This window comes from Platalea leucorodia, assembly GCF_965183815.1.
Source record: "Platalea leucorodia genome assembly, chromosome: 9".
NCBI classification, from domain to species: domain Eukaryota; kingdom Metazoa; phylum Chordata; class Aves; order Pelecaniformes; family Threskiornithidae; genus Platalea; species Platalea leucorodia.
The window spans coordinates 7,184,750-7,199,982 of record NC_138831.1 but is presented as its reverse complement, the minus strand read 5'-3'; the positions used below and the strand labels follow the sequence as shown (position 1 = coordinate 7,199,982).

Here is a 15,233-nt window from a genome sequence, read left to right as displayed (position 1 = left end):
TTAATGGACTAACCATCAAAACATCCCTGTGAAATAGGGAAGCACCACCGTCTCAACAGCACAGATCGCAGCGTGAAAAGACGGAGCTTTCTGCTGGTTTCTTTATCTAAGAAAAATTTGTCTCAATTACAGTAAAAAAACCTATACATTGGCCAAAGAGACTTCTCTCTGAGAGGAAAATTTCTCTCCTCCCACTGCCTTGTGCTTGTAATCCCCCGGGTTTTGACACTGCTTTGCGCAGAGTGCTGGTTAGCCCACCCTCCCGTCCTCACAAGCTCTAAGGAGGTATCACGCGAGAGCGGGCACGGCAGGACCATTAAACTGACTGCCAAAAGCAGCCCCAACAGGGAAGTGCTCCTCCTGGTTTGAGAGCAGGAAGAACAGAGTTCTCCAGCTATCCAGGTTCTTTTGTGAAAACTCATCGCAGGTCGTGTAAGACTGAAAGCTCCTGTCTAGTGTTGCCCTAAAGGAGAAGGAGGAGAAGGGTGGCTCCTTGCTGGGGAAGTGAAGTGGCCGGGACGTGCATCTTAGTCTGCCACAGAAAGGAGAGGGGATGACAGCATGTTTTCTTTTATTTTCAGTGGCACAGCATCAGACTGCAAGGCCTAACATTTTCTGTAGGCATGTAATAGCAAACCTTTCATATTAGTTCCCATGGGTATTTTGAAAGACTCTAGGAAAGGATAGTCACACATCTACTGAATAAAATCAAGGAAAATGTAACTAGATTCTTTCATTTTTCTACGACACGTTTCTTCAGTGGCTCAGAGATGGCTTTGAATGCTTTTTGGTAAAATGAATCTAATTAGCTGCGGATTGAATCCTAGGCCAACGGCACACATTACAGAATACGACAAGGAAACTTAAAACACCTTGAAGCAACAAGTACTAGCATTTGACAGACTGAGGTCAATAAAACATTTTGGGTATCTTAATTCTGCCTGTGAAACTGAGCAACATCAAACAAGGCAGTGGCTGCAAAGGCCGCTGTAACACCAAGCTGCTCTCTTGTCATCACTGCTTAAAGGGAGCTGGATCCTGCACTTAATAATTCCCAGGGGAAAGGCCTCATGAAGAGAGAATAGCACTAAACTCTGCTTCCAGCTTCGCTCTCAGTATAGCTTAGAGGAGAATTTGACCTTTGGTAACTTGATTAATACCAAGTTAACAGATGGCTTTGGACTTTATTTGAGATTGTTTGCTTATCCCTGTGTCTTGCTTTCCTCCCCGAGAGCCAGCAGACACCACCTCTGCACACGCTGAAAGCGGGGGGCAAGTCCCCCGGTCGCGAGAGAGCAGTGGAGCTGCATATCCCTCATCCTCAACCTGCCCTGACGGAGCAGCTGGTTTCACCCTGGATGCAATGTCTTAGTGTTTTTAAGAAGCGTTGCTCATGTTTTTGACATTTTACAAAGGTTATTCTGAAATTTCTATTAAAACAATGTGGGAGAGGTGCCTATGGAAAAATACAGCATTGGCACTCAGAGCCTCATTGTAAAACATCTTAAATTAAATGAAGCAGCACTGATATAACAAATTTCTACCAAAACCCCATGATGTATCACAAGCATAACCTTCTCTTCTTATGTAATTAAAACAGACTCCAAGTAGCACAGATTAAGCCCGTCTTACCTGGAATAGGTATAATGGGAATACTTTCATTGGGAACCACACGGGGGGAACTGCTGTCCTCCACATAGAAATGGGCAGTCTGAAAACACTTTCTGTTAAAGGAAAAAGAAAAAAAATAGATTCAGGGTGTGAAAAACTGCCCTCTGAAAAAATAGCTGAAAACTTTTGCGCATGTTCTGCTTCTTCATTTCTGTTCCGTACTTTCAGATGTTATAGTTTTAAAACATCGATGCGTGAAAACATATGTGCGTTTTCTACAATTACAGTCCTAATTCCAGATTCTGGTGTGCTCTAATTCATCGACATCTGACATCCACCCATCATAAATGCCTTTGTATATTATTGCTAAGTACTACTGAATATGAAATTATACTCACAAAAGTTAGTGCTTGCAAAACAGGTTTCAAATACATCATTCAGAAAGAAACTCTGCACACAAGAAACATATTCAGCATACAGTCCAAGCCAAAATCCACCCAAGACACTAGCATTTCCAGGGAAAATACACTTACTGTAAAAGTTTCTGCTGTGTAACAGCTGACAGAGAGTAATACAGCATCTGTAACTGCTGCACGTCATGATGTTCTGCTATGAAAGTTATCCTTCAAACATTACGGTTTTTTGTTTGTTTTTTAACACTAAAACCAAATAACCCTCATCCCATCCGCCTCCTGCAAACTTGTATTACATATGCTGCTACAGAAAAATGCAATAGACACTTAGCTTGGGCCCCAGGACTCGTCTCTGAAAAGGCCTAAAAGAACAGGAGAACTTAAATCCACCTGACTCTTTTTTACCTGTATTTAATGCAAAGCAGAGAGCACAAGCTGGTCATCACAGAAAAGGTACTGAGCAGAATAACATCAAGAGATCCACGGAGACTCTGCATGGCGATGTTAAGTGAGGCAGGGTTTTCCAACACCAGCGTCACTGCTCATTGCTGACTTAATGAGCTGCTTGAGGCTGGAACTGAATATTTAATGAGTCTTGCTTGGTGTGAGCAGCTATTGTGGCAGGAGAAGGGTCTGCTCTCATCTGTCGGGGCGCTCAACAATAGCTTCCCATTGCAGAAAGATCCCCCTCATTGCAGCCCTTAATGAACTGCTCCTCAACACCTGGGCAAAGTTTGCAGGCGGCCTCGTGAGCTGTGCCTTTTGTCAAGTTGCCGGTTCCTTTGCTGAAACATATTTGCACGTAGTGGCTTATAAGTTTCTGCCTTGCAGTCTGCTTCTCTGTAATTCGGGCATTGTGCTCGCCATAGAGAGCCCACTCCGCAGAGCCGGCTTTGCTGACTTTGTCCAAGTAATTTGTGCTCCCTTTGTTTTCAACAGCCGTAGATGCCAGAGAGCAAACACGTCACTGAAAATCAAACCACTCTCCTAGGCAAAACCAGAACCTAAAATAATCATGGGTGCTCGCTTTCTATACATTTGTACTTTCTCCTGCACAGCCACAGTGCTTTATAACGCAAGCACATGCTATGGCAGCACAAGTACAACTTAAGACAATACAGAAGCAGGAGAGAGCGGATTTCACAGCATGGAATAATTGTCTCGGAGCAGCTTTCTATTTTCAGGCACGATGTCTTGCATTGTGCTGAAGTTATTTATTTAGCGAGTATGCTTTTGTTAAGAAACACCATAAGGTGAATTCGCACACGCGGATGCAAGATGTGCAATAGTCTCACAGCATTTCAAAACATCGGTTGAACTCCCCCCACCCTACTTGCTCCCTGTTCTCATTTTTTTTTTGGCAGCCTTTATTTTGGACAATGCACACCCTGGGGGCATGCAGCAGAATAAATCAGTCACACATAAAGAAGAAACTATGAATATGAAACAGGCAAAATGTTCCTGATTTTGATGTATTTGGGGCTCTTTCCCTTGAGTCAATACTACAAAAATCTTTGAACGGCTTCTCCCCGGTAATGAAGGCCTTAAGAAGGTGTTTGATAAAAAGACAGACCTTTACGTAGGGATTTACAGGATTTTTTTAAGCTGATGATACTTAAGAAAAGCAATTATTTTTTGTAATTTGTTATTTTATACTCTGAGAGGCTCCGATAGGCTGGCATTATGGTTTTTTATACAGCCCTAAGACAGCTTTTTCTTAATAGCCTCAAAACATGTAATTGTGTTGGATTGTGTGGTATTGTAAGGCCCATGATGGCGATAGCTGAATACCCAGTCCAGCATATCTCTGCTGAGCACAATGTTGGAATAACAATGTATTAAATGAATATTTCACAGTAAAGTTTTCTGCAATCATTAATGTCATTAGCAATTCTGAATTTTATTCCTGGAAGACTTTCTGTAGCTGTTTTAAAAAGGCAGTCATCATGGAATTTGACTAAAGCTTTTCTCAAGTCATGAACATAATCCTAAAATACACTCTTGTCTTATGTATATACATATATAATACAGCATGCTCATTACTTTACAATGCTGGATACTGGCACGTTAGGTAAAGACATGCCTCTCAAACTGGTTTTTTTCACTCGCTCGTAATTGCTGTAAATATTCCAAGTTTAGCCTCTACAGCTGAGCTCGCTGTGCACAGGCCATCGCATCCCTGTCCTGGTGACTCCCTCCATGTCTCAGGGGCTCCCGGTGACAGCAGAAGGCAGCACTAATGGGACTATGCAGGCTCAAAATTGAGAGCAAGATAAAGTGGGCTGATCCTTAAAAGACCTTTTACGATAGGATTCACAAACTCGCTGGATGAGTTTTCCAGCAAGTTCTGCTTACTGGGTCTGTTTCCTACTCCTGCGCCTCTCCTCTGTGCAGCTCCAGGAGGGAGCACGCATCTCGGGGCTCCAAGCAGATGCTTCCAGGACCCCAGTTTGGATAATGTCCATTTTTCAGCCTGGGACTGACTGGGTGAGGAAACACCCGGGCCCAAGAAGAGCCTTTTGCAAACTCACGTCTAGTTTGTAGTAATAAATACTGATAGCTGGGATCAAGGCTGCTGAAAGGCATTTCAGACAATTTAGTATCTGCCTTCTCCCCCAGTTTAGGATGCTCCTTTCTGTCCCCTGGCATTTCCCCTACCCATTACCTTTCCCTCAGTGCACAAACCTTAAGTGGCAGCAGTTGCTAAGGCTACAAGAGGCTGCAGTAAATCTGTGTGTGTATATGGGGAGGGCTGGATAGAGGAAAAGGATAAGAGCAGAAAATTGCTTATTTCAAGTCACTGGAGAAGCAGACCTGGAGAAAGGTGGGAGTGGATGCAGGGCTAGACAAGGTGCAAATCTACAACTGCTCACCTGAGCACTTCAGTCTGTAACATTTAACCCCAGTGTCTATACGTGTGCAGGTGTTGGCACCTGTGTGCCCATTTGCTCAGCAAACCAACAGCATCAGCAGAAAAAACCAACAGATTTTTTTTCTGACAGCAGCAGTCCTTAGCGAATACGCCATCGGGACTTGTCAATGGCACAAACAATTATTAAAATCTTAATAACTGAAACACTAGTTTTAGAATACTTCTTGCATTTCTGCAGCACTGGTTGAGGAAAAGCAAATCACAGCCTTCATTTCACTTCCAGAAGATTTCAGAGAGCCCACATCTTTTCTGCAAAATACCAGAGTCTGTTGTCTCTGAAATACTGTCTCTGAACTGCCTGTGTGCAGTGAAGCACACCGTTTTCTCTAGCCCCATATGTTTTTTTGGCTCCCTTTCCCTGGGGTACAATAACTACGCGAGATTGTGGTGATCAGACACACAGTTGTCACATATGGACCAAAACGCAGAAAGTAAAACACTGCGAGATTAGCATCTCCCTGGAGAAGGAGCAGAGGCAGGGTCTGGAATGCAAAGCCGATGCGAGGGAGAGCATCCCCCTGCCCAGAATCCTTTTGCAGAGATACCAGCAGTGGGTTATTAAAGCAAACTAACAGGATGCAAAGTCCAGAGCAGCAGCACCTTATTATCGAGCCGCAAGCATAAAAATATGCCAAGAGATGGTCCTGATTAGCTGGGTTAAATGCTTGTTCCATCTCCACTGAGCAAAATACCAGATTAGTTTCTGTAGAAGAAGAGATGCCTCATGAGATTTTGACACTCAAAACAGGTTTCCTTGGTTATTAGTTAATAAACCTCAAGCAGCTTCTCCTTTACACTCATCTAAAAGCAAGAGGGAGAACCAGATCACGTAATGGCCTGAAAGCATGGATGCATTTTATTTTCACGTAGAAGATAGCGCCTTAGTGTTTAGTTAATACTGCCTCCAATACAAACACACAGCATGCACTGCGGTCGATGGGAGTGCTGGGAATAGCTCTGAGGGCAGCATTTGGCCTTTACTCCTCTGTACTCCGTCTAGCACGGGCAGCATCCCCTGATCTGTGCTGACAGGCGAGGGATCTGCGCTGCTCCGGAGCAGCTGAGGCAGGGAGAGAAGGAGCAAGGGATTATTGCGGAGGGGCAAGCGATTGCCTCCGCAGCGGCTGGCTGAAACCATCAAGACAGTGGCTGAACACAGGAAAAATCAAAGGGGAACGCTTCACTTTCTGGGGACACCCAAGAGCTGTGTCCTGTCTCACATGCTGAAGCGACTGGCACATTCATTGCTCCCTTGTTCACTAGGGATCTACTCCTTCTTCCAGGCATTTCTGTTGGCTGGAGCAGCATGTATTCCCTCTCCAAGGCAAGCCAGATTTATAGTACTTTATTTCTGTAATAGCATCTAGGAGCTCTAGACTCCCGGTTTCTTGCAACTACTCTCTTCTTGGGTCATTACCTCCTAAAGCATGACCAATTCGGGGGCAGATGGCTTGAAAGGGTCCTGGAGGCCTATTCACTACTGTCAGAGCAGGGCAAACCTTGTCCTCTGGGTACCCTTCCGCCAGAAACAGCCTCCCACAGACGGGAGCTCTGCAGAATGTACGTTTATTAACGAAGAGGCCAACAGTCCCTGCAGCCACCCTACTTTCACACCCAGTCCTTAGCTGGTGGGCAGAACAGGCAAGATGGAACAGGAGTCAAACCAGGATCTGTAACAGACCTCTAAACCAGGCTGCACAGGACATGGCTTCGTCTTTATCAAATGCAACCTGGATACAGGCATGCATTCACCATGCTCCTCCATTGTGGGGGCGTCTGCAAATAACTCCCAAACAAGGATCCAAAGACAGGAAACGATGCCTTTCACTACCTCTGCACATTCATTCCCACTTTCAATAGAAGAAAAGATGCTTCAGATTCTCGCTGAACTGTTCTGCGTGTTTTCCAGGAGACACAATTAAGATTGGTTTCTGCTGGCACCAAAACCAGAGTATGTAGGCAGTCAAGTGTACTAGTAACACATGGCTCTGCACTTTAAACTAGCTTCACTATTCCTTGGCAAGCATTTGTCACTGTCAGAATTGGCAATGACTCCTCAGAAAAGAGCCGCAGACTACGGAACAACAGAAGCGCTGCAAATCACGAGCATGTCACCAGCAGAGCAGTGGATGGGAGCCTGGACAACAGCTGTCTGCAGTCTGCACTGCTCTAGCTGGGGTCATCAGTCACTAATTTTTATGAGCAATAAAACTGACTCAAGCGTTAAGAAGAAAAAGAGAAGAGAAAACCACACGAAAAAAGCTGATCTTGTGAATATGAGAAGTGACCAGCACGGAGCAGTGATATTTATCTGCATTGTATCAGAGGGGCACCTGCATTTACTCTTTTTTGGCCAGAAAATGGCTTATATTGCCCCAATTTTCTACAATTATTTTCCTTCCCAGGTCTTAACGCTTAATGATCAGAATCCAAAAGCCGAGTTATAAAAGAACCTATGCTACGCTGGAGTGGTAAGGCAGTGAAGGCTGACCGAACTTGAGCTACGGGAGGATATACAAAGCAGGAATACATAAAACCCAAGAGAATAAAGGAAAGCTGAAAAAGGAGGAAAATTTCCCTACAATAATGCTGATTCTCTTGCATATCCCTCCCAAAGACTATTCGCCTTCTCTCCACAAAGCAATTTCTGCCTGCAATCTTCTTGAGCAGTGTTAAGCATCGCACAGATATGGTAACTGGAGATGTCTAGATGGTACATGGATAGGTTTCAGAAGTTCACAGCCTGCCAAGTCCTTGGCATCCTTCCCTAGACAGAATGGTGAAGAGCAGGCTGTCCCTTTCAGGGGACTTCCTCTGGGCAAGGAGAAACGCTTTTTCACATCAGCGAGTTGCTGCGCACCCACACAGTCCCGCAAAAGCTAAAAGGATCCAAACGCTAATCACCAGTCCAACCACACATACTTACAACCACACATTCTGCAGTATCATAGAGAAATAAAGACAGGGAAAAGGCTGGGAAAAGGCGGATGGAAAAAAAAGAAGGTGGACAAAACTTTGAGACAGTATTTGTGATGAAGAGCACACCACTAGTAAAACTGTCCATCTGAAAAACTAATCTGCAAACAAGACTAGGGATTTCTGACACAGAAAGACAGCTAATTTAATATTTATGGCCTAAATTTGCCAGCTGACTACACAGCTCTCCGCAAAATTAAAAATCCTCTTCTCCCGATCCTCTGAGATCCTATCCTGCACCAGGGACTAGACACCTATTTACATCACATACGGTACTGAACTCAGATGTTATACAAGAAATACTAATTTTTAGAAGGGTATTCAAATAATTAAACAGTTAAGAAATGACAACACACACCAAGATGAGCTGCTTTCAAGTCCTCCCCCCTCCGTCAGCTGTGCGACCAGAAAGTGCCCAGGTGGCCAATGCAGAAATGCACTTAGAAAGCTCTTTAACTGCAAATTGTAAGTGGATAAATCTTAGTTTAACTCAGCACAAACATTTTCCACGCTTCCTTGTCCCATCTTCCTGGTGTCCCTGGAGAACAGTGAAGGGGATGGTGAAACCTTATTTGCGATGACACTTGGCCCTGTAACACTTGGTAGCTAATTACTCTCCTGGTGACCTCTGACAGGGCTAGCAGCATCAGACCTTCCCCTCCTGCTTTAATCAATACTCACAGCAGCTGTGTTGGATACACTCAGCAATTTTACAGATGACTGAATGGGTTTACTCATCAGTATTTTCTACTGCAAGAGCACAAGCTCCCTGGTTATATGCATTACCACTCAAAACTTCAATGTCTTCAGTCAAAAATGGGGTAGAGAAACCTATAGGTGTATCTTAAAATAGTTTAAAAATTAGGCACAGTTTTAAAAAAACAAAGGGAAGCCCAACGCATTCATTTTCCTCTCCCTGAGCCAACTATTTATTTAATGCAACTTTCATAACAAAGACTAGAAAATCACAGAGGAAAACAAAGACATGCCTTTTCCAAGCAAATAATACCTTAGGCAGTTCCTATAAAATGTGTACTTCCAATGCCCTAAACATCATGTAATATTAAAAAGGAGCCTAAAACTTTCTCATAGAAGGAAGCTAAATTTAACCAAGTGAAGAGTTGTTCTGTAATCACAAGAACTGCAGCAATCAATGAAGATTGCCTCTTACTAGAGAGGAGCTTTTAGTAGCACCTCTAAGAACTCAAAATTGGGCATACTTGATATTATCATTTTAGGACATGAATTCCCTTTGGGATGAATCTCAGGAAAGGAAAGAATAAAAACAGGGTGGCACACTGGGAAGTTAAAATACAGGTATTTTTAAATGCAAAGTGTAATTCATCTGGATTGAAATTGTGTTATAAGAAAAACAATACAGAGATGATCCCAGCTAAGAGAGGACAGCAGAAACTGGGTCTCTCTCTGGGGCATTCACCTAAATGTCCCTAATTACTCCCACCTAATTCCTCTCAAAATGGAAGAGCCCCGCTCTTTCCTTTGCAAAAATATTCTTTCTTTCCTTCCTCCGATAGGGACACGAGGACATTCAGTTGAGAATTATTTTAGGTATCCGAAGCCACAGCTGGGGACCTAAGCATAACACAAAAACGTGCTAAAAATTGGGGCACAGTTTTTTCCTGTTTTGATGGCCCTGCCCATCTTCAGGCAGAAATCCCAGTTTGTTAAATACAATGAAATACTCAATGGGAAGCTCCCTCTTTCTCAACAGACATGTCCACGGGCACCTGGACTAAGGCTGCATGGGAGAACTAGGAAGATTTCCCAACACTGCTGGACACATTTCATGTTTAGCTTATTTGGGACCAGGATAAAATATTCGAAGTGCGATTATTTCCTTTTTTTTTCATCACCATGTATTTCGCGGGCTTTTTTCATTGGCCATTTCAAAAAGAAACGGCTACTTAAAAATTTTTATGGTCTCTCTCTGTTAACTCTGTTTAGAACACAATTAGAAATGGCACAAAAAGCTACCTTTGGAAGCACAGCACAAAGGAAAAGAAAAGAGCAGCTGGCACCAAGAGCAGAGAAGCAAATTATTTACTACCTGGCAGATAATGAGAACACTGAAAATACACTGCTTAATGCTAGTGCTCTGACAGGGCTACGTACGTCACCTCATCACGCTAATACAGACAGACCGGGTGGCAGCCAGCTGGTCCTCCTTCCCCACCCATCTCCCTGAAAGCAAAGATTTGTAAGCCGCCAAATAATAAACCTGGACAGAAGTCTTGAGGATCATTAATCTCCCTATCAATCAACCCATTTGGAGATTTGCTTCTTGCTGTCGCTGATACTAATCTGGTAGCGACTCGAGAGCTCTGGGGAAGCCTGGAGTATGTGCGTCTGAGGAATTGCTTTAATGAGTTTCCTGCATTCAAAGGTTAACAAATGTGACAAGGAAACACAAATATCAGAGACAATAAACTACCATCCACTGAACCAAACCACTGAGAAATACCATGTTGTGTATTCTGCTGTGGTACGCGGAATACGTCTCTAACTACCTCTGTAAAAATACCGGAGTCAGACCCCGGTGACCTATCTCGGATGCCAGGAGACATGCAGGCATGCTAGCGTGAGCTCTGCCCGCTCCAGTCTTCCTTATCTGCTGGGCGAAGTACCTTGGGCATAGCTCTGCATTAATAGAGCTATACCGCAGAGAAGCAAGTTATATTCGCTGAAGAGGTGTTCTGCTTAAATCGGACAAGCTGTGTGGTGTGAACATATCCACCGGGCTCCCTTTGCTAAACACAACAGACCCACATCAATTAATATATCAGAATAAAAAGTCCCCGCATCAATAGGATCCTTCCAGTAGCGTTTGCATTAAACAGTGCAGTATTTTCTGTGAGAATGGTTCTAAAAAATAAATAACATCAACAACAGCAATAATACCAAACAAATCCCAGGATCATTAATACTATAAGAAAAATCCAATTAATACCAAAAAGCAGGAAGCAGTATTAAGCACACTTAGGCATAATAAAGAAGCAGAGAAAATAAAAACAATGTATGTTTTAAATTACCATCTCCACAGACCAAATAAGCCATAAGAAAAATTCTAGAAATTTTATAAGCAAGTAATGGAGGTAGAATCCACTACACCATGAGGCAGAGGGGACTAGAAGGATGATCCTGAAAGTGCTTGAAATGAAGCAAGGAAGAGTTCCCTTTTCAAAATATTTATTAAGAAAAGGACATCTTGGAAGTTTCAGGCCTATAACCTATTCAAAGCTCCCTGAATTTTAGTGTCAAGGAAATACACATTCATCCCATGAAAAGGACTCAAAATATGAGGCATATCAGAAAATTTACCATGAAGCCTGTTAGCAGGCCCCCAATTATATAGGAGAGTCAAGAATTGAAAAATCGTAAAGTAACAGGTGTGAAAAGACTTTGCCTTTAAGAAATCAGTCAAAATTATTCTGAAAATTAGAAACTGCTTTCACCCTCATGACAAACTCTTTTTCAGTAAGCATACACTTGGGCAAATAAACTACTGCTTTCCCATTGTCTTAATCAGTGTGTAGAAACATCTAGTAACAAAACTAATCACAGGAGAAGAACATTTTGATTCAAGATAAAAGTTCATTGCAGATAAGCAAAACAGGAGAAATTCAGTCAACTTATGTTAATTATTAGATCCCTTAACACTAGATACAGTTTAATATGTTTTCTGTTTATAGGCTGTTCCCTTTATTTGCACTATTTCCAAAGCTTTAATCTACCTTTTATTAAGCTCTTTATAACCTTTCCGTGTTGATAAATGCGGGACTGGGGAAAAGGAGAAAAAAGCCCACAAGACTTGCACTTTGCATCTTCGCAAAAACATACGAACACTTCTTAATGCATGAAGAAACGTGCCTGGATCCATCAGGCGCCTGCTCAGAAGCAGACACGTAAATTAAACACAAGCTCTTGGCTCAGCATTTCCTTGCCTTGAAGCTCATGAAGTGACATGGCTGCCCAGGCAGACACACGGTCCTCAAGGAACGTAGGAGATGGCTGCTCCTCGGTGAATTGTTCAGTCCTGACACCTCTAGCAATTCAGATTCATTTTCCTCCTACTGTATTTATGCATTTCATTTCCACGTTCCGATGCGATCTTTGGTGGTGCTTTTGCTGCCATTAGTGGAGCAATTAGACGGTAAGCTCGGGAGCAGAAAAGACAGCAGCAGTCACCATGGCCAACAAGACGCGTTCCGGTACGCAGGCAAAGGGAGATTCCAGTGGGCACCAGGGTCCTGCTGTTAGACCCACTCCCACTATTTTCATCTCTGCCTGTCACTGGGAACTGTAGTAACAAGTTCCTGTTTTATTCCAGTATTTCAATTCAAGGAGTTTTGTGAGCTAAAAATGTTTAAAACGCAGACTAAACAGCAGAGTATTTTGCCACTATTTCTGGTAGTTTTGTCCCAGACATTTGGTTTGAGATCTGTGATTTCCTGTCGAGAACACACAAGTGTGAAATACTTGTTGATCCGTTTATTCGTTTGCCTCCTGGCTGATCGTAGCCATTTTGACAGAATGGATAAATTGACTTGCTCCTTGTTGGTTTTTTTTTTTTTTTCACATGCTTTTCCATCAGCCTGGAAGCACTGCCCCAACTTCCCAGATGCTGTGCTCAGGTCTTTATCACCCCTACACCCTCTCTTTACATCCTGCACCCTCCTTTTAGAGGCTTGCTAAGCCAATTTCACACAATACCCAGGTTGTCTGAAATGCCACAAACAAACTCTCACTATAGCAGCTTCTGCAACTCCATCTGCCAGATGAAAACGATACATAATATTTACAGAAACTATATTTGAACAATTCAAATCCAACGAATGCTTTACATCACTCTTTAGGACATGAGGTATATCTGTGACAATTGCACTTGGTTACTCCAGGCAGCATTTAACTATTTATCTACGACACATCTCGGCAAATCATCTATTCTTCCAAGTCATGAACAAACACTGCAATTCGGAAAGGGAACAACTCCTAATCATTCTCACTGAGGAAATGGCAAAGGTAACAGCTTCAAGCGATCAGGCAAAACCCTGTAACATCAGCACAAGATTTTCAATGCAAAGTAATTTCAGCAGGCTAACAAATGAGTCACTTTTCTCCGACAGACATGTAGCAGAACACAGTGCATTTAATTGATGTGCCCTTTTATTGCAGAACATACTGTCTCCCTCCGGTTTGACTAGAGCAATGGGATGCAGCATTGCCAGGAAAGAGCTGAAGAATGCAAACTTGGCACCCCATAGTAACTAAATGTTGATTCATGGAAATTATGAGACATTCGAGGGGACAGGTCCCAGGCTCCAAATTATGCTCCACTCTTGTATTGCCCCCGTGTGATTATAGCAAGTTTGCTTACAGTTTGCTGCTCACTCTTCTAATTGGATTCCTGCAAAGGGCAGTTTGCTGTGCCATGAGCTTGTCACTTTATATCCAGCTTTAACTCCAAACCACTCAATTAATATTAAATTCCATTTATTATAAAAGCATTTGTTTCTACCCATATGATGCTATCAGCAGCCATCTCATTAATATTTATTTCCACAAAGCAGCCCACTGATGTTAAGATCTCAGATACAGCTAGTAACTTTAAAAGGGGAAATATGTGAAGCCAAGAAGGTCAAAACGGAACATGAGCTGTAACAGAAAACATCCAACCCATATGAATTTAACTCCTTCTTCACAGAAAGCTAAGTAAATACAGTAAGGTTGGCAGAGAGCAATGACAATGTTAAAGTTAATCCAGTCACCAGAAAAAAATGAGGAGTGAGGTTGCCAACGCGTCTCTCTCTGGGGCGGGGAGTTGCTGTCTGGCACAGCAAGGAGAAAAGATGCTGGAAGGAGGCGTGGAAGGGGAACGCTCATCCGCTGCTTTATTCCCCTGTGAGCTGAGCTGTCTGCTTTCCAGGCTTCAAAAAAGCCCCCAGAGAACTGTGGATAACCTTAAAGCCTGGCCTAGGGTTGGTTTAAAGCCCCTTTTCTTCAGCACCCTTTTCTGTGCTCAGCACACAGGGAATTAGCCCAGCCTGTCCCGGTTTGATGGTGCAGAAGTCAATGGGACCCCACACTCATCATCCAAGGAGCGAAGGAGGAGAGGGCTGGAGACAGTTTGTGTTTCACAAAAGCTGCTATAAAGCTCAGGGATTCTCTTGCACGCTTTCAGTACAAGGAAGCTTTGCTAAGGAAAGAGAGAACATCCAAGTGCAAGCCCACAGCCTATAGACAACACTGCAACCCACCGGAATCTCAGTCTCGCAATAAAACACAGACTTTTCATTTCCCCGTAGGCCTAGCTGCAGCTTGGATTATCACATATGCTGGTGAAATGGGAGCATTTCTTGTATGTTCAGAAGCGCCCAGCTGCTTCTCATGCAGAATGCTCCTGAGAGTGAGATTACACATTCAGACATGGTGAGATGAAGCAGCTGCTAAGAATGTATATCAAATACTGTGGTTTCTTCTCTTCTGGTCTCTTATTCCGTGCACCTCGAATAAAACTATGCTGCAGGGACAACAGGTCTCCTTCTAGCAGTCTCCACCTATTCCTTTAAACTATACGACAGGGAGCTTGTTCCATGTAGCTCTGCGGATAACAAAAAAAAGCGATGTTGAACTCTAACCTTCTGCTACCACAAAGAGCTAAATTAATTCCCTACAGCACATCAGCATGGCTTTTAAAAAGGCCCAGACTCTGCAAAAAACAGATGGAAACTAAACTTATGGGCCCTTAAAGATGTCAAGCATTTCCTCGCAGTGATGGCATAAGAATCTTTCTTCTTCCCATCAATTTTTTTATTAATCAGAGCACACATGGCAACTCCCTGTGTGGCACCACTCAGGGCTCACCCCATCAACATAAAACCTTGCGAAATTATCACCTCGGGTTTACCACTGGGATAACAATGCTTTTATACCTAGAATTAAAAAGATGAATTGTCACAGCCTGGCAAATCAATATGCAACAGCAGACACCTAACTCCAATACTATTTCATCGCCCCTTTTCTTCCCACAGATTGTTCCCACATTCACTACAGGATCTGGCTCAGAGGCCCAGAGAAAGGACTCCTGTTGCGCCTTTGTCACCTTCGTGCTTTTGCTTTCAAGACCACCATTTTGGAGATTTTGAAGCACAAATGCATCTTGGGCAGCAGCAAAGCCAAGCCTGCAGGCTCCTGCTTTGACAGCCAAATACACTCCAGGGAGCTGCAGAGCCCTTGTAGGTCCCCACATTCTCGTCTCCACCACCACGTTATGTGGAACAGAA

The 15,233-nt window shown here is 43.3% G+C and overlaps 1 protein-coding gene across 1 annotated transcript in view; it reads right to left on the bottom strand.

Annotated features, from left to right (window-relative positions):
• PTPRG (protein tyrosine phosphatase receptor type G) overlaps nt 1–15,233 on the bottom strand; it is a 415,182-nt gene that overhangs the window by 39,106 nt on the left and 360,843 nt on the right. Inside the window, exon 14 of the mRNA XM_082322783.1 lies at nt 1,633–1,724. Coding sequence (XP_082178909.1) covers nt 1,633–1,724 — 92 coding nt within the window. The remainder of the gene's footprint in view (nt 1–1,632; nt 1,725–15,233) is intronic.